The sequence below is a fragment of the Rhinoraja longicauda genome, chromosome 20 (assembly GCF_053455715.1).
Source record: "Rhinoraja longicauda isolate Sanriku21f chromosome 20, sRhiLon1.1, whole genome shotgun sequence".
In the NCBI taxonomy this organism is placed as follows: Eukaryota; Metazoa; Chordata; class Chondrichthyes; order Rajiformes; family Arhynchobatidae; genus Rhinoraja; species Rhinoraja longicauda.
The window spans coordinates 460,449-480,795 of NC_135972.1; the positions used below are offsets into that span (position 1 = coordinate 460,449).

The window sequence follows — 20,347 nt, forward strand, 5'->3', positions numbered from 1 at the left end:
CTCTGCTTCCCTTGGTCGAAAGCCCAGCGTTTTACGGTGATTTTCAACCAGCCGGATGGATATCCCACCTCCAGAGTGGATGTGCTGACCGACCGGGTGGATAAAGGGAATAAAGGTGTTGGCTTTTGGCCTCGATGACAGCCACTAAAACAGAAAAGGGCAGGAAAATGCTCGGCAATTCAGCTGATGTTTTGGTTTTAATTTAAAAGTGGCTCTTCAATTTTTTGAATACAATAATAATATGAAAGATAATGTCTTAATATTAAGATTGTTTTATTTTTTGCATCTTGTGATTCTCAAGCTATTTGAGAGAGTGGCAGTATGGGGCAGCAGCAGTCCTCTAGGGTTCGAGGACAAGCTTGTGTTAACTGCAGTAGGGGCAAGCATTGGTGTACAAGGCTTGTGTTTGTACCAATCTGCCAATACATCCTAGCTGTGTAGGAAAATAACTGCAGATGCTGGTACAAATGGAAGGTATTACAAAATGCTGGAGTAACTCAGCAGGTCAGGCAGCATCTTGGAGAGAGGGAATGGGTGACGTTTCGGGTCGAGACCCTTCTTCAGACTGATGTTGGGGGGACGTGACAATAAACTGAACTGACAACTGCTGTAATAGAACATTGAATGTTTACTCCAGCTCTGGACTGACTGTTCTTTGATGGAGTGAAGGTGTGATCTCACGGAAGGTGGTCATATCCGATTTTAAAATGGATCTCAGTCCTGTATTTTAAATTCCAGAACCAGTCTGAAAATCTTCTCAGCAAAGTAAGCAGGAACAAAAAAAAAGGCAAAGAAATGCCCAGAGAGTGGGTCAGCATCTCTGGAGAGTGAAACAGTATTAACCATGAGGATTGATGAAATTTTATCAGAAACCTCTAATCTGCCTGCACATAATCCATATCCCTCCATTCCCTGCATATCCACGTGCCTAACACCACTCTGGCATCTGGCATCTGCCTCCACCACCACCCCTGGCAGCACGTTCCAGGCCCCCACCACCCTCTGTGTAAAACAGAACACAAACTTGTCCTCCACATCTCCTTTACCCTTTGCCCCTCTCACCTTAAACCTGTGCCCTCTAATGTTTGATGTGTTTCCATGCTGGTAAATGTCAATACTACATTGTGGTTGGTGGTCTATTCTGTTCACTTCTGGAGTTGCCACGGGAATACCTTGCTTTTACCCATAATGGAATCTATGTCCATTAATTTCTCAATTAATCATTAATAAGTCATTATTAATAATTAAATATTAATGGATAATGATTCATGTTTAGTGGGGTAAGGGCCAGCTTCCATACGGCATCTCTAAATAAATTAAACTAAATACATCATGGCCATTACAACCAGTGAAAACCTACTTGTCCTTCCCCCCCTTCCCCCACTCCCCCCTTTCCCCCCTTTCCCCCCTCCCTCCCCTTTCCCCCCCTTTCCCCCCTTTAACCCCTTCCCCCTTTAACCCCCCCTTCCCCATCCCCCCTTTATTCCCCCTTCCCCTTTATCCCCCTTCCTCCCCTTTCCCCTGCCCCCTTCCCCCTTCCCCCCTTTATTCCCCTACCCCCCCTTTTCCACCCCCTTCCCTGCACACTGACCACAATTCACAACAATAACATCATCTATTTTTGACGTTTCTTTACATTTCCAATGACAATTTATACCTGTATGTAGAATGTCTTTTGGATTCTTTGCTGTTGCGTATTTTTAGCATCATTGTCCCGCTGTGAACTTATTTGAGCTCGTTTCCAGGAGTTTGAGGTTATATGTGCTGACCTGGATTTGGTCGGTTGAGAAGAATAGAAGTTTTAAATAATGTTCTGGATCTCTTCAAGTTGAGGCAATGAAATGTGCAAATGGGGAAGGGCTTCTGCACTTTTACACTAGGCAAAGGACTGCCGGGACAGAGTATTGAGTATAGAATTGGGATTGACACAAAATGCTGGAGTAACTCAGCAGGTCAGGCAGCATCTCTGGAGAGAAGGAATGGGTGACGTTTCGTTTTGAGACCCTTCTTCAGACTAGACCCTGGACCCTACTCTGAAGAAGGGTCTCGACCCAAAACGTCATCCATTCCTTCTCTCCACAGATGCTGCCTGACCCGCTGAGTTACTCCAGCATTTTGTGTCTATCTTCGGTTTAAACCAGCATCTGCAGTTCCTTCCTACACATAGAAGTCGGGATGTTATGTTACAGTTGTACGACATTGGTGAGGACACACTTGGAATATTGTGTTACCCTTCTACAGAAAGGATGTCATTCAGCTGGAAAGAATGCAGAGAAGATTGACGAGGATGTTGCCAGGACTGGAGGGCTGACCTACAGGGAGAGGTTGGGCAGGCTAGGATTTTACTCCTTGGAGCGCAGTAGACCTAGGTGGTGATCAAATAGAGGAGTATGAAATCATGAGGGGAATAGACAGGGTGAAAGCACAGAGTCTTTCCCCCCAGAGTAGGGGAATTGAAAACTAAAGGACACAGTTTAAGGTGAGAGGGGAAAGATCTAATAAATAGAAACCTGAGGGGCAACGTTTTCACTCAGTGAATAATGGGTATATGGGCTGAGCTGCCAGAGGAGGTACTGGTGAGTTGTGGCCACACCGAGCAACTCGGCCTCCCAGACCGGGAATCAGCCCGCCCGCTAACCAGCCCGCCCGCTAACCAGCCCGCTAACCTGGAACCAGCCCACTAAACAGCCCGCTAACCCAGAACCAGCCCGCTAACCTGGAACCAGCCCGCTAACCTGGAACCAGCCCGCTAACCAGCCCGCAAACCTGGAACCAGTCCGCTAAACAGCCCGCTAACCCAGAACCAGCCCGCTAACCTGGAACCAGCCCGCTAACCTGGAACCAGCCCGCTAACCTGGAACCAGCCCGCTAACCAGCCCGCAAACCTGGAACCAGTCCGCTAAACAGCCCGCTAACCCAGAACCAGCCCGCTAACCTGGAACCAGCCCACTAACCCGGAACCACCCCAACAGCCCGCAAAACTGGGAACCAGCCCGCTAACTGGGAACCAGCCCGCTAACCAGCCCTCTAACCGGGAACCAGCCCGCTAACCGGGAACCAGCCCGCTAACCTGGAACCAGCCCGCTAACCTGGAACCAGCCCGCTAACCAGCCCGCTAACCGGGAACCAGCACGCTAACTGGGAACCAGCCCGCTAACCAGCCCGCTAACCGGGAACCAGCCCGCTAACTGGGAACCAGCCCGCTAACCGGGAACCAGCCTGCTAACCTGGAACCAGCCCACTAAACAGCCCGCTAACCTGGAACCAGCCCGCTAACCTGGAACCAGCCCGCTAACCTGGAACCAGCCCGCTAATCTGGAACCAGCCCGCTAACCTGGAACCAGCCCGCTAACCTGGAACCAGCCCGCTAACCAGCCCGCTAACCTGGAACCAGCCCGCTAACCTGGAACCAACCCGCTAACCTGGAACCAGCCCGCTAACCGGGAACCAGCCCGCTAACCGGGAACCAGCCCACCACCCCGCAAAAATGGGAACTAGCCCGCTAACCGGGAACCTGCCCGCTACCCGGGAACCAGCCCGCTACCCGGGAACCAGCCCGCTAACCGGGAACCAGCCCGCTAACCGGGAACCAGCCCGCTAACCGGGAACCAGCCCGCTAACCGGGAAACAGCCCGCTAACCGGGAACCAGCCCGCTAACCTGCCCGCTAACCGGGAACCAGCCCGCTAACCGGGAACCAGCCCGCTAACCGGGAACCAGCCCGCTAACCTGGAACCAGCCCGCTAACCTGGAACCAGCCCGCTAACCAGCCCGCTAACCGGGAACCAGCCCGCTAACTGGGAACCAGCCCGCTAACCAGCCCGCTAACCGGGAACCAGCCCGCTAACTGGGAACCAGCCCGCTAACCGGGAACCAGCCCGCTAACCGGGAACCAGCCCGCTAACCGGGAACCTGCCCGCTAACCTGGAACCAGCCCGCTAACTGGGAACCAGCCCGCTAACATGGAACCAGCCTGCTAACCGGGAACCAGCCCGCTAACTGGGAACCAGCCCGCTAACCTGGAACCAGCCCGCTAACCGGGAACCAGCCCGCTAACCTGGAACCAGCCCACTAACCAGGAACCAGCCCGCTAACCTGGAACCAGCCCATTAACCAGCCCGCTAACCGGGAACCAGCCCGCTAACTGGGAACCAGCCCGCTAACCGGGAACCAGCCTGCTAACTGGGAACCAGCCCGCTAACCTGGAACCAGCCCGCTAACCGGGAACCAGCCCGCTAACCGGGAACCAGCACGCTAACCGGGAACCAGCCCGCTAACCGGGAACCAGCCCGCTAACCGGGAACCAGCCCGCTAACCGGGAACCAGCCCGCTAACCGGGAACCAGCCCGCTAACCGGTAACCAGCCCTCTAACCGGGAACCACCCCGCCAACCAATAACCAGTCCGCTAACCGGTAACCAGCCCGCTAACCGGTAACCAGCCCGCTAATCAGGAACCGGCCCGCTAACCGGGTTACCAGCCCGCTAACCAGGAACCAGCCCGCTAACCGGGAACCAGCCCGCTAACCGGGAACCAGCCCGCTAACCGGGAACCAGCCCGCTAACCGGGAACCTGCCCGCTAACCTGGAACCAGCCCGCTAACATGGAACCAGCCCGCTAACCGGGAACCAGCCCGCTAACCGGGAACCAGCCCGCTAACCTGGAACCAGCCCGCTAACCGGGAACCAGCCCGCTAACCTGGAACCAGCCCACTAACCAGGAACCAGCCCGCTAACCGGTAACCAGCCCGCTAACCGGGTTACCAGCCCGCTAACCGGGTTACCAGCCCGCTAACCGGGAACCAGCCCGCTAACCGGGAACCAGCCCACTAACCAGGAACCAGCCCGCTAACCTGGAACCAGCCCGCTAACCGGGAACCAGCGTGCTAACCGGGAACCAGCCCACTAACCAGCCCGCTAACCGGGAACCAGCCCACTAACTGGGAACCAGCCCGCTAACCGGGAACCAGCCCGCTAACCTGGAACCAGCCCACTAACCAGCCCGCTAACCGGGAACCAGCCCGCTAACTGGGAACATGCCCGCTAACCGGGAACCAGCCCGCTAACTGGGAACCAGCCCGCTAACCGGGAACCAGCCTGCTAACTGGGAACCAGCCCGCTAACCTGGAACCAGCCCACTAACCAGCCCGCTAACCGGGAACATGCCCGCTAACCGGGAACCAGCCCGCTAACCGGAAACCAGCCCACTAACCTGGAACCAGCCCGCTAACCGGGAACCAGCCCGCTAACCTGGAACCAGCCCGCTAACCAGTCCGCTAACCCAGAACCAGCCCACTAACTGGGAACCAGCCCGCTAACCTGGAACCAGCCCGCTAACCTGGAACCAGCCCGCTAACCGGTAACCAGCCCTCTAACCGGGAACCACCCCGCTAACCAATAACCAGTCCGCTAACTGGTAACCAGCCCGCTAACCGGTAACCAGCCTGCTAACCAGGAAACAGCCCGCTAACCGGGTTACTAGCCCGCTAACCGGAAACCAGCCCGCTAACCGGGAACTAGCCCGCTAACTGGGAACCAGCCCGCTAACCGGGAACCAGCCCGCTAACCGGGAACCAGCCCGCTAACCTGGAACCAGCCCGCTAACCGGGAACCAGCCTGCTAACCGGGAACCAGCCCACTAACCAGCCCGCTAACCGGGAACCAGCCCACTAACTGGGAACCAGCCCACTAACCGGGAACCAGCCCGCTAACCTGGAACCAGCCCACTAACCGGGAACCAGCCCGCTAACCTGGAACCAGCCCACTAACCAGCCCGCTAACCGGGAACCAGCCCGCTAACTGGGAACCAGCCCGCTAACCGGGAACAGCCTGCTAACTGGGAACCAGCCCGCTAACCTGGAACCAGCCCACTAACCAGCCCGCTAACCGGGAACCAGCCGGCTAACCGGGAACCAGCCCGCTAACCGGGAACCAGCCCGCTAACCGGAAACCAGCCCGCTAACCTGGAACCAGCCCGCTAACCGGGAACCAGCCCGCTAACCGGGAACCAGCCCGCTAACCGGGAACCAGCCCGCTAACTGGTAACCAGCCCTCTAACCGGGAACCACCCCGCTAACCAATAACCAGTCCGTTAACTGGTAACCAGCCCGCTAACCGGTAACCAGCCTGCTAACCGGGTTACCAGCCCGCTAACTGGTAACCAGCCCTCTAACCGGGAACCACCCCGCCAACCAATAACCAGTCCGCTAACCGGTAACCAGCCCGCTAACCGGTAACCAGCCCGCTAATCAGGAACCAGCCCGCTAACCGGGTTACCAGCCCGCTAACCAGGAACCAGCCCGCTAACCGGGAACCAGCCCGCTAACCGGGAACCAGCCCGCTAACCGGGAACCAGCCCGCTAACCGGGAACCTGCCCGCTAACCTGGAACCAGCCCGCTAACATGGAACCAGCCCGCTAACCGGGAACCAGCCCGCTAACCGGGAACCAGCCCGCTAACCTGGAACCAGCCCGCTAACCGGGAACCAGCCCGCTAACCTGGAACCAGCCCACTAACCAGGAACCAGCCCGCTAACCTGGAACCAGCCCATTAACCAGCCCGCTAACCGGGAACCAGCCCGCTAACCGGAAACCAGCCCGCTAACCTGGAACCAGCCCGCTAACCGGGAACCAGCCCATTAACCAGCCCGCTAACCGGGAACCAGCCCGCTAACTGGGAACCAGCCCGCTAACCGGGAACCAGCCTGCTAACTGGGAACCAGCCCGCTAACCTGGAACCAGCCCGCTAACCGGGAACCAGCCCGCTAACTGGGAACCAGCCCGCTAACCGGGAACAGCCTGCTAACTGGGAACCAGCCCGCTAACCTGGAACCAGCCCACTAACCAGCCCGCTAACCGGGAACCAGCCGGCTAACCGGGAACCAGCCCGCTAACCGGGAACCAGCCCGCTAACCGGAAACCAGCCCGCTAACCTGGAACCAGCCCGCTAACCGGGAACCAGCCCGCTAACCGGGAACCAGCCCGCTAACCGGGAACCAGCCCGCTAACTGGTAACCAGCCCTCTAACCGGGAACCACCCCGCTAACCAATAACCAGTCCGTTAACTGGTAACCAGCCCGCTAACCGGTAACCAGCCTGCTAACCGGGTTACCAGCCCGCTAACTGGTAACCAGCCCTCTAACCGGGAACCACCCCGCCAACCAATAACCAGTCCGCTAACCGGTAACCAGCCCGCTAACCGGTAACCAGCCCGCTAATCAGGAACCAGCCCGCTAACCGGGTTACCAGCCCGCTAACCAGGAACCAGCCCGCTAACCGGGAACCAGCCCGCTAACCGGGAACCAGCCCGCTAACCGGGAACCAGCCCGCTAACCGGGAACCTGCCCGCTAACCTGGAACCAGCCCGCTAACATGGAACCAGCCCGCTAACCGGGAACCAGCCCGCTAACCGGGAACCAGCCCGCTAACCTGGAACCAGCCCGCTAACCGGGAACCAGCCCGCTAACCTGGAACCAGCCCACTAACCAGGAACCAGCCCGCTAACCTGGAACCAGCCCATTAACCAGCCCGCTAACCGGGAACCAGCCCGCTAACTGGGAACCAGCCCGCTAACCGGGAACCAGCCTGCTAACTGGGAACCAGCCCGCTAACCTGGAACCAGCCCGCTAACCGGGAACCAGCCCGCTAACCGGGAACCAGCCCGCTAACCGGGAACCAGCCCGCTAACCGGGAACCAGCCCGCTAACCGGGAACCAGCCCGCTAACCGGGAACCAGCCCGCTAACCGGGAACCAGCCCGCTAACCGGTAACCAGCCCTCTAACCGGGAACCACCCCGCCAACCAATAACCAGTCCGCTAACCGGTAACCAGCCCGCTAACCGGTAACCAGCCCGCTAATCAGGAACCAGCCCGCTAACCGGGTTACCAGCCCGCTAACCGGGAACCAGACCGCTAACCTGGAACCAGCCCGCTAACCGGGAACCAGCCCGCTAACCGGTAACCAGCCCGCTAATCGGGAACCAGCCCGTTAACTGGGAACCAGCCCGCTAACTGGGAACCAGCCCGCTAACCTGGAACCAGCCCGCTAACCGGGAACCAGCCCGCTAACCTGGAACCAGCCCACTAACCAGGAACCAGCCCGCTAACCTGGAACCAGCCCATTAACCAGCCCACTAACCGGGAACCAGCCCACTAACTGGGAACCAGCCCGCTAACCGGGAACCAGCCTGCTAACTGGGAACCAGCCCGCTAACCTGGAACCAGCCCACTAACCAGCCAGCTAACCGGGAACCAGCCCGCTAACCGGGAACCAGCCCGCTAACCGGGAACCAGCCCGCTAACCGGGAACCAGCCCGCTAACCGACCAGCCCGCTAATCAGGAATCAGCCCGCTAACCTGGAACCAGCCCGCTAACCGGGAACCAGCCCGCTAACCGGGAACCAGCCCGCTAACCGGGAACCAGCCCGCTAACTGGTAACCAGCCCTCTAACCGGGAACCACCCCGCTAACCAATAACCAGTCCGCTAACTGGTAACCAGCCCGCTAACCGGTAACCAGCCTGCTAACCGGGTTACCAGCCCGCTAACCGGGTTACCAGCCCGCTAACCGGGAACCAGCCCGCTAACCGGGAACCAGCCCGCTAACCGGGAACCAGCCCGCTAACCAGGAACCAGCCCGCTAACCTGGAACCAGCCCGCTAACCGGGAACCAGCGTGCTAACCGGGAACCAGCCCACTAACCAGCCCGCTAACCGGGAACCAGCCCACTAACTGGGAACCAGCCCGCTAACCGGGAACCAGCCCGCTAACCTGGAACCAGCCCACTAACCAGCCCGCTAACCGGGAACCAGCCCGCTAACTGGGAACATGCCCGCTAACCGGGAACCAGCCCGCTAACTGGGAACCAGCCCGCTAACCGGGAACCAGCCTGCTAACTGGGAACCAGCCCGCTAACCTGGAACCAGCCCACTAACCAGCCCGCTAACCGGGAACATGCCCGCTAACCGGGAACCAGCCCGCTAACCGGAAACCAGCCCACTAACCTGGAACCAGCCCGCTAACCGGGAACCAGCCCGCTAACCTGGAACCAGCCCGCTAACCAGTCCGCTAACCCAGAACCAGCCCACTAACTGGGAACCAGCCCGCTAACCTGGAACCAGCCCGCTAACCTGGAACCAGCCCGCTAACCGGTAACCAGCCCTCTAACCGGGAACCACCCCGCTAACCAATAACCAGTCCGCTAACTGGTAACCAGCCCGCTAACCGGTAACCAGCCTGCTAACCAGGAAACAGCCCGCTAACCGGGTTACTAGCCCGCTAACCGGAAACCAGCCCGCTAACCGGGAACTAGCCCGCTAACTGGGAACCAGCCCGCTAACCGGGAACCAGCCCGCTAACCGGGAACCAGCCCGCTAACCTGGAACCAGCCCGCTAACCGGGAACCAGCCTGCTAACCGGGAACCAGCCCACTAACCAGCCCGCTAACCGGGAACCAGCCCACTAACTGGGAACCAGCCCACTAACCGGGAACCAGCCCGCTAACCTGGAACCAGCCCACTAACCGGGAACCAGCCCGCTAACCTGGAACCAGCCCACTAACCAGCCCGCTAACCGGGAACCAGCCCGCTAACTGGGAACCAGCCCGCTAACCGGGAACAGCCTGCTAACTGGGAACCAGCCCGCTAACCTGGAACCAGCCCACTAACCAGCCCGCTAACCGGGAACCAGCCGGCTAACCGGGAACCAGCCCGCTAACCGGGAACCAGCCCGCTAACCGGAAACCAGCCCGCTAACCTGGAACCAGCCCGCTAACCGGGAACCAGCCCGCTAACCGGGAACCAGCCCGCTAACCGGGAACCAGCCCGCTAACTGGTAACCAGCCCTCTAACCGGGAACCACCCCGCTAACCAATAACCAGTCCGTTAACTGGTAACCAGCCCGCTAACCGGTAACCAGCCTGCTAACCGGGTTACCAGCCCGCTAACTGGTAACCAGCCCTCTAACCGGGAACCACCCCGCCAACCAATAACCAGTCCGCTAACCGGTAACCAGCCCGCTAACCGGTAACCAGCCCGCTAATCAGGAACCAGCCCGCTAACCGGGTTACCAGCCCGCTAACCAGGAACCAGCCCGCTAACCGGGAACCAGCCCGCTAACCGGGAACCAGCCCGCTAACCGGGAACCAGCCCGCTAACCGGGAACCTGCCCGCTAACCTGGAACCAGCCCGCTAACATGGAACCAGCCCGCTAACCGGGAACCAGCCCGCTAACCGGGAACCAGCCCGCTAACCTGGAACCAGCCCGCTAACCGGGAACCAGCCCGCTAACCTGGAACCAGCCCACTAACCAGGAACCAGCCCGCTAACCTGGAACCAGCCCATTAACCAGCCCGCTAACCGGGAACCAGCCCGCTAACTGGGAACCAGCCCGCTAACCGGGAACCAGCCTGCTAACTGGGAACCAGCCCGCTAACCTGGAACCAGCCCGCTAACCGGGAACCAGCCCGCTAACCGGGAACCAGCCCGCTAACTGGGAACCAGCCCGCTAACCGGGAACCAGCCCGCTAACCGGGAACCAGCCCGCTAACCGGGAACCAGCCCGCTAACCGGGAACCAGCCCGCTAACCGGTAACCAGCCCTCTAACCGGGAACCACCCCGCCAACCAATAACCAGTCCGCTAACCGGTAACCAGCCCGCTAACCGGTAACCAGCCCGCTAATCAGGAACCAGCCCGCTAACCGGGTTACCAGCCCGCTAACCGGGAACCAGCCCGCTAACCTGGAACCAGCCCGCTAACCGGGAACCAGCCCGCTAACCGGTAACCAGCCCGCTAATCGGGAACCAGCCCGTTAACTGGGAACCAGCCCGCTAACTGGGAACCAGCCCGCTAACCTGGAACCAGCCCGCTAACCGGGAACCAGCCCGCTAACCTGGAACCAGCCCACTAACCAGGAATCAGCCCGCTAACCTGGAACCAGCCCATTAACCAGCCCACTAACCGGGAACCAGCCCACTAACTGGGAACCAGCCCGCTAACCGGGAACCAGCCTGCTAACTGGGAACCAGCCCGCTAACCTGGAACCAGCCCACTAACCAGCCAGCTAACCGGGAACCAGCCCGCTAACCGGGAACCAGCCCGCTAACCGGGAACCAGCCCGCTAACCGGGAACCAGCCCGCTAACCGACCAGCCCGCTAATCAGGAATCAGCCCGCTAACCGGGTTACCAGCCCGCTAACCGGGAACCAGCCGGCTAACCGGGAACCAGCCCGCTAACCGGGAACCAGCCCGCTAACCGGAAACCAGCCCGCTAACCTGGAACCAGCCCGCTAACCGGGAACCAGCCCGCTAACCGGGAACCAGCCCGCTAACCGGGAACCAGCCCGCTAACTGGTAACCAGCCCTCTAACCGGGAACCACCCCGCTAACCAATAACCAGTCCGCTAACTGGTAACCAGCCCGCTAACCGGTAACCAGCCTGCTAACCGGGTTACCAGCCCGCTAACCGGGTTACCAGCCCGCTAACCGGGAACCAGCCCGCTAACCGGGAACCAGCCCGCTAACCGGGAACCAGCCCGCTAACCAGGAACCAGCCCGCTAACCTGGAACCAGCCCGCTAACCGGGAACCAGCGTGCTAACCGGGAACCAGCCCACTAACCAGCCTGCTAACCGGGAACCAGCCCACTAACTGGGAACCAGCCCGCTAACCGGGAACCAGCCCGCTAACCTGGAACCAGCCCACTAACCAGCCCGCTAACCGGGAACCAGCCCGCTAACTGGGAACATGCCCGCTAACCGGGAACCAGCCCGCTAACTGGGAACCAGCCCGCTAACCGGGAACCAGCCTGCTAACTGGGAACCAGCCCGCTAACCTGGAACCAGCCCACTAACCAGCCCGCTAACCGGGAACATGCCCGCTAACCGGGAACCAGCCCGCTAACCGGAAACCAGCCCACTAACCTGGAACCAGCCCGCTAACCGGGAACCAGCCCGCTAACCTGGAACCAGCCCGCTAACCAGTCCGCTAACCCAGAACCAGCCCACTAACTGGGAACCAGCCCGCTAACCTGGAACCAGCCCGCTAACCTGGAACCAGCCCGCTAACCGGTAACCAGCCCTCTAACCGGGAACCACCCCGCTAACCAATAACCAGTCCGCTAACTGGTAACCAGCCCGCTAACCGGTAACCAGCCTGCTAACCAGGAAACAGCCCGCTAACCGGGTTACTAGCCCGCTAACCGGAAACCAGCCCGCTAACCGGGAACTAGCCCGCTAACTGGGAACCAGCCCGCTAACCGGGAACCAGCCCGCTAACCGGGAACCAGCCCGCTAACCTGGAACCAGCCCGCTAACCGGGAACCAGCCTGCTAACCGGGAACCAGCCCACTAACCAGCCCGCTAACCGGGAACCAGCCCACTAACTGGGAACCAGCCCACTAACCGGGAACCAGCCCGCTAACCTGGAACCAGCCCGCTAACCTGGAACCAGCCCACTAACCAGCCCGCTAACCGGGAACCAGCCCGCTAACTGGGAACCAGCCCGCTAACCGGGAACAGCCTGCTAACTGGGAACCAGCCCGCTAACCTGGAACCAGCCCACTAACCAGCCCGCTAACCGGGAACCAGCCGGCTAACCGGGAACCAGCCCGCTAACCGGGAACCAGCCCGCTAACCGGAAACCAGCCCGCTAACCTGGAACCAGCCCGCTAACCGGGAACCAGCCCGCTAACCGGGAACCAGCCCGCTAACCGGGAACCAGCCCGCTAACTGGTAACCAGCCCTCTAACCGGGAACCACCCCGCTAACCAATAACCAGTCCGTTAACTGGTAACCAGCCCGCTAACCGGTAACCAGCCTGCTAACCGGGTTACCAGCCCGCTAACCGGGTTACCAGCCCGCTAACCGGGAACCAGCCCGCTAACCGGGAACCAGCCCGCTAACCGGGAACCAGCCCGCTAACCAGGAACCAGCCCGCTAACCTGGAACCAGCCCGCTAACCGGGAACCAGCGTGCTAACCGGGAACCAGCCCACTAACCAGCCCGCTAACCGGGAACCAGCCCACTAACTGGGAACCAGCCCGCTAACCGGGAACCAGCCCGCTAACCTGGAACCAGCCCACTAACCAGCCCGCTAACCGGGAACCAGCCCGCTAACTGGGAACATGCCCGCTAACCGGGAACCAGCCCGCTAACTGGGAACCAGCCCGCTAACCGGGAACCAGCCTGCTAACTGGGAACCAGCCCGCTAACCTGGAACCAGCCCACTAACCAGCCCGCTAACCGGGAACATGCCCGCTAATCGGGAACCAGCCCGCTAACCGGAAACCAGCCCACTAACCGGGAACCAGCCCGCTAACCTGGAACCAGCCCGCTAACCAGTCCGCTAACCCAGAACCAGCCCACTAACTGGGAACCAGCCCGCTAACCTGGAACCAGCCCGCTAACCTGGAACCAGCCCGTTAACCTGGAACCAGCCCGCTAACCTGGAACCAGCCCGCTAACCTGGAACCAGCCCGCTAACCGGGAACCAGCCCGCTAACCGGGAACCAGCCCGTTAACCGGCAACCAGCCCGCTAACCAGTAACCAGTCCTCTAACCGGGAACCACCCCGCTAACCAATAACCAGTCTGCTAACCGGTAACCAGCCCGCTAACCGTTAACCAGCCCACTAACCGGGAACCAGCCCGCTAACCGGGTTACCAGCCCGCTAACCGGGAACCAGCCCGCTAACTGGGATGTTTTTATTGGAGTTTAAAAAAAATCTTTACTAAATAAATGTGTTTGTAACTCATTTCACATTTATTTTCAGAATTTTTACAAGACAGAAATAAATAAAGAAGAAATGTACATCCGTTACATACATAAGCTGTATGATTTGCATTTGAAGGCACAGAACTTTACAGGTATGTAATTGTTTAACTGAAGATATCACGTTATAGTAACAGTCTTGAGATTAAAGGGGAAAGTAATTATGTATTAATACGATGGGCTTCAGCAGAAACTATTATTACCACCTCTACTGTAACATGGATTCAATATTACTCAAGACGTTCTGGCCTGCAGTGCTTACTTTTATTCGTATGTCAAGGATGTTATATAAATGAAAATCATTATTATTTCCATTTATTATTTGGAGCTCAGTTTGGGTTAAAAGTTACATTTGGTGATTTTGAATTACGTCAGAGATGATTTAACTCATTCGTATTGGAGCCATTGCAGATCCTTCCCTGAAACTCTTGTCCAAAGCAAGATTGCAGAGAGATTTAATGTGTACGGGGTGGTGTGCTGTCTGTACATCCACCCACCCACCGGGCTGCAGCTCTGGGGAGGAGATGGAACCAGACGCTGATCAGCAAAGTGCAAATCAGAAACGTGGGAACAGATAGAGGTAGTTGCCCAGGGAATTAAATATAAAAGATTAATTAATTCCTCTACCTACAGACAAAATATGTATTCTCACCATTAACTTTGATATCATGAAACATTAGACTGACATTTATGATCTGTAGAGGTGTGTTTGCCTCTTGTAATTGGGCCCCTGGTTTCCCGTTGTTGAGGTGTGCTTGCCTCTGTTCCATGATGCAGAAGCTGCCTACACTCTGCTGTTGTACGATGAGCTCCTGGAGTGGTCAGAACGGCCGCTGAGAGAATTCCTTCATTACCCCATGCAAACCGAGTGGCAGCGCAAAGAGATCCTCCATCTCACCATCATCCAGAACTTTGACAAGGGCAAAGTAAGATCACAACTGCAGCTGGAGTATGTCCGTCCGTCCGTCCGTCTGTCTGTCTGTCTGTCTGTACCTCCACCAGACTTGACCACCTGACCATCCATCCATTCATCCGTCCGTCTGTCCATCAGGCTTGACCACCTGTCATTGTGTGTAAACTCCATTGCCTCCTACAAAACAAATTGCTCTCTCTCTCTCTCCAAGTGGTGGAGTAACTCAGTGGGTCAGGCAGCATCTCGGACTTTAGTTTAATTTAGAGATACAGCTCGGAAACTGGCCCTTCGGCCCACCGAGACCATGCCAACCAGCGATCCCCGCACATTAACACTATCCTACACACACAAGGGACAATTTACGATTTACAGAAACTAATTAACCTACAAACCTGTATGTCTTTGGAGTGTGGGAGGAAACCGGAACACCCGGAGAAAACCCACACAGTCACAGGGGGAACGTACAGAATAGAATGCTATTTCTAAAACAGTTTTCACGAGAAGGCAAACTGTCTGACCCGCTGAATTACTCCAGCATTTGGTGTTTTTTTAATATATAAATCAGCATCTGCAGTTCCTGGCTTCTCCATTTTCTGGTAGATGCGAAATGCTGGAGTAATTCAGCGGGTCAGGCAGCATCTCTGGAGGGAAGGAATGGGTGACGTTTCGGGTCGAGACCCTTCCTCAGACTGATATCAGGGGAGTGGGCGGGACAGAGATAGAATGTAGTCGGAGACAGTAAGACTGGTGGGAGGAAGGGGGAGGGGATGGAGAGAGAGGGAGTTAGAGAAGTCAATGTTCATACCGCTGGGGTGTAAGCTACCCAAGTGAAATATGAGGTGCCGTTCCTCCCCTCCAATTTGCGCTGGGCCTCACTCTGACAATGGAGGAGACCCAGGACAGAAAGGTCAGATTGGGAATGGGAGGGGGAGTTAAAGTGCTGAGCAACCCAGAGATCAGGTAGGTTAAGGCAGACTGAGCGGAGGTGTTCAGCGAAATGATCACCGAGCCTGCGCTTGGTCTCGCATTTTGTGATCTGATACCGTTTCCTTAATTTGTCACCATGCTCCTTCAGAGGGATTTAGTTGGTGGGAATATGATAAAATACTTCAATATTTATTAATTTATTGTTTGATTGTGTGGTCTTAATTCTGTAGCAGCATTCGCATATTCTTAATTCCATTTTTTGCGGGGGTGAAAGCTAAGTTTTGCAAACTGATAATAAATGTATGCCTTTAGCGTGGCATTTACATGAAAACCAGTGTGTGTGTGTGTGTGTCCTTGTGTAGGTGTTAAAGCAATTGTGGTCTGCAGAGTGTCTCATTGTCTGTAGCACAGAGCCTGAGCCTGAGTCTGACAAGGATGGCGTTTCTGTATAGAATGCTCAGTCTGTCAATGTAATTGGCTCTCTGCTGCTCCCCAGTCAGATATCATTGCAATTTAGAGCTACAGAATTGTACTACTTTCAAAAGCCAGTGGCATTAAAAAATATATAATTAACTATTGTGGTAAGTGTAATATCCAACGATAAATAGGATTTCAATTGGATATTTTGTTCCTTCAAGGGCTCAAATCTTTACCTATCGAAATGTCAAACTTTGTGTTTTGTTTTTTGGTATTATTATTCATTGTTTGTGGAAAAATACTGAGTGCATTTTCTCACAAAGTGTGCTGTTTGATTGCTGTATGTATAACAGCAAGGCCCGGTAAATTCCTTTAGTTATTCTATTCCGATGCACTTATGCAGAGAAAGTACAGTGCACTGCATAATGTTTGGGACAAAGACCAATCATTTATTTATTTGCCTCTGTACTCCACAATCTGAGATTTGTATTAGAAAAATCACATGTGGATAAAGTGCACATTGTCCGATTTTGATAAAGGCCATTTTTATACATTTTGGTTTCACCATGCAGATATCACAGAGGTGTTTATACATAGTCCCCCCATTTCAGAGCATCATAATGTTTGGGGCACAGCAATGTCATGTAAATGAAAGTAGTCATGTTTAGTATTTTGTTGCATGTCCTTTGCATGCAATGACTGCTTGAAGTCTGTGATTCATGGACATCACCAGTCGCTGGGTGTCTTCTCTGGTGATGCTCTGCCAGGCCTGTATTGCAGCCATCTTTAGCTTATGCTTGTTTTGGGGGCTAGTCCCCTTCAGTTGTCTCTTCAACATATAAAAGGCATGCTCAATTGGGTTCAGATCAGGTGATTGACTTGGCCACTCAAGAATTGACCATTTTTGAAAAACTCCTTTGTTACTTTAGCAGTATGTTTGGGATCATTGTCTTGCTGTAGAATGACCCGCTGGCCAATGAGTTTTGAGGCATTTGTTTGAACTTGAGCAGATAGGATGCTCAGAATTCATTATGCCACTACCATCAGCAGTTGTATCATCAATGAAGATAAGTGAGGCATTAACTTCAGCAGCCATACATGCCCAGGCCATAACACCCCCACCACCGTGTTTCACAGATGAGGTGGTATGCTTTGGATCTTGGGCAGTTCCTTCTCTCCTCCATACTTTGCTCTTACTGTCACTCTGATACGAGTTAATCTTCATCTCATCTGTCCCCACAAGACATTTTTTCAGAACTGTGGTTGCTCTTTTAAGTAGTTTTTGGAAAACTGTAACCTGGCCATCCTGTTTTTGCAGCTAACCAGTAGTTTGCATCTTGCAGTGTAGCCTCTGTATTTCTATTCATGAAGTCTTTTGCAGACAGTGGTCATTGACAAATCCACACCTGACTCCTGAAGAGTGTTTCTGATCTGTCGGACAGGTGTTTGGGGATTTTTCTTTATTCTTCTGTCATCGGCTGTGGAGGTCATCCTTGGCCTGCCAGTCCCTTTGCGATTAGTAAGCTCACCAGTGCTCTCTTTCTGCTTAATGATGTTCCAAACAGTTAATTTTGGTAAGCCTAAGGTTTGGCTGATGTCTCTAACAGTTTTATTCTTGTTTCTCAGTCTCATAATGACTTCTTTGACTTTCATTGGCACAACTTTGGTCCTCATGTTGATAAACAGCAATAAAAGTTTCCAAAGGTGATGGAAAGACTGGAGGAAAGACTGGGCGCTGAGAGCTCTCTTATACCTGCATTAAGGAGGCATTTAAACACACCTGAGCAATTACAAACACCTGTGAAGCCATGTGTCCCAAACATGATGGTGCCCTGGAATGGTGGAACTGTATATGTATAAACATAGCTGTAATTCTGATATAGTGAAACCAAAATGTATAAAAATGGCCTTTAATAAAATCTGACAATGCGTACATTAACCACATGTGATTTTTTCTATTACAAATCCCAAATTGTGGAGTACAGAGGCAAATAAATAAATGATAGGTCTTTGTCCCAAACATTAAGGAGGGCACTGTATGTGATACTTGTTTATGTTATGAGAGCATCTTTATAATTTGAAATGACTTGCAGCAGGTGTAATTGTTGCATCTGTAATATTCTGAACTGGATTTGAAATTGGACAGTGCTCAATTATATTGATCCCATTTTGTCAATTGTTATCGATTGGTGTTGACAAACTAGACAGTGGGAGGAAAGGTGAATTGGTTAGATTTGTGGCTTTGTTGGCTTTGTATGTTTTACATTTGAGGTTTGGGCATATCCCAAAGACGTGTAGGTTTGCAGGGGTTAATTGCATTCAGTAAATTGGCCCTCGTGTGTAGGATAGAACTAATGTACAGGTGATCGCTGGTTGGTACAGACTCATTGAGCTGAAGGGCCGGTTTCCACGTAGCTTCTCTTAACTAAACTAAGACGTACTCCCTATTTGACCATGAGCCTGTGAAGACTGTACTCCTATTGAAGATATTGAACTCCCTGTTGGACTATAAGTGTCTGAAGACAGACACCTTATAAAATCATGAGAGGAATAGATGGCGTAGATGCACAGAGTCTATTGCCCAGAGTAGGGGAATCGAGGACCAGAGGATGTAGGTTTAAGGTGAAGGGGAAAAGATTTAATAGGAATCCGGGGGGAGGGGGGGGGGGGGTAACCTTTTCACACAGAGGGTGGAGGGTGTATGGAACAAGCTGCCAGAGGAAGTAGTTGAGCCTGGGACTATCCCAACATTTAAGAAGCAGTTAGACAGGTACATGGATAGGACAGGTTTGGAGGAATATGGACCAAACGTGGGCAGGTAGGACAAGTGTAAATGAAACATGTTGGTCGGTGTGGGCAAGTTGTGCTGAAGGGCCTGTTTCCACGCTGTATCACTCTATGACTCTGTGACACTGCACCCTGTGAAGACACTGCCCCCTGTTTGCCCTTGACTCTGTGAGGAGTTTACCGGCTGCTAGTGGGTCTAGCTGTAGTGAGGGTTGATACACGGTCCGACACTCTGAGGTGAGTGGCAGAGCCAGCAATCACCCGGCAAGAGCACGACACGCTGTGATTAGTGCGACTGTGGAACACTGCAGCTCCACGATTACTGAAGCCTTCACGTATCCGACAGACAGCAATGCCATGCTACACTTCTGTCTGACAACGGGAATCTGTGCCGTCTCCAGCGTGTGTGAAACATAGACAATAGGTGCAGGAGGAGGCCATTCGGCACTTCGAGCCAGCACCGCCATTCAATATGATTATGGCTGATCATCCACAATCAGTACCCCGTTCCTGCTTTCTCCCCCATATCCCTTGATTCCGTTAGCCCTAAGAGCTAAATCTTGGCTGTTTTGGCAGTGACCCTGCCTGTAGACGGGGCTGTGAGATCCCTGACGTTGGGGCATTGACCGAACTATGAGTGCAGAGTGACCTCCCTCTGTGCCACAGTGGACAACAGTATAAAAGGTTCACAGGTTTGTGGGGACTGGAGTCGAGCAGCACTAGAGATGTGGAGAAACTCACATTGCAGTATCTGCTGATGCATCAGCAGATATCAGTGGCAGCAGAAAATTCAAAACAAGTTTCCAAATAGCTCTTTAGGGAATATTCGTGCCTTGCCTTTCAAAGCTCCCTGCTGCTAGTTCTCATTGTGGAGACTCAGTGTAGATGAGTGTGGAACACGGTGTGTAATGCACCCCAAGGCTCTGGGTAATGGCGTGCATGTCGTGAGAGGTGTTACTGTGTCCCAATCATTCACGCACAAGGTTCTCCAGCCTCTGACTCAAACACAGCTGTGGAATGGGGACAGATCACAGAGCTGGTGGGATCTAATGCCAGACGGTGGGAGGAGTCGTCAAGTCCACCTTCAGGGCAAAGCAGATGGATGAGCAAAGTGCTGCAGCCCAGACGACTTTTATCATAAGACCATAAGGCACAGGAGCAGAATTAGGCCATTCGGCCCATCGGGTCTGCTCTGCCCTTCGATCATGGCTGATCTATCTCTCCCTCTCAACCCCATTCTCCTGCCTTGTCCCTGTTAATGGATTAAAGGCCGATAAATCCCCAGGGCCAGAAAGGCTGCATCCCAGAGTGCTTAAGGAGGTAGCCCCAGAAATAGTGGATGCATTAGTGATAATTTTTCAAAACTCTTTAGATTCTGGAGTAGTTCCTGAGGATTGGAGGGTAGCTAATGTAATCCCACTTTTCAAAAAGGGAGGGAGAGAGAAAACGGGGAATTACAGACCAGTTAGTCTAACATCGGTAGTGGGGAAAATGCTAGTCAGTTATTAAAGATGGGATAGCAGCACATTTGGAAAGTGGTGA

The 20,347-nt window shown here is 54.7% G+C and overlaps 1 protein-coding gene across 8 annotated transcripts in view; it reads left to right on the forward strand.

Moving 5' to 3' along the window:
- Positions 1-20,347, forward strand: part of LOC144603471 (dedicator of cytokinesis protein 4-like) — a 294,693-nt gene that overhangs the window by 197,367 nt on the left and 76,979 nt on the right. For all 8 annotated transcript variants that reach the window (XM_078416684.1, XM_078416687.1, XM_078416689.1 and 5 more), the window contains 2 exons: positions 13,763-13,856; positions 14,539-14,687. In XM_078416684.1, the coding sequence (XP_078272810.1) occupies positions 13,763-13,856; positions 14,539-14,687 (243 nt within the window). The remainder of the gene's footprint in view (positions 1-13,762; positions 13,857-14,538; positions 14,688-20,347) is intronic.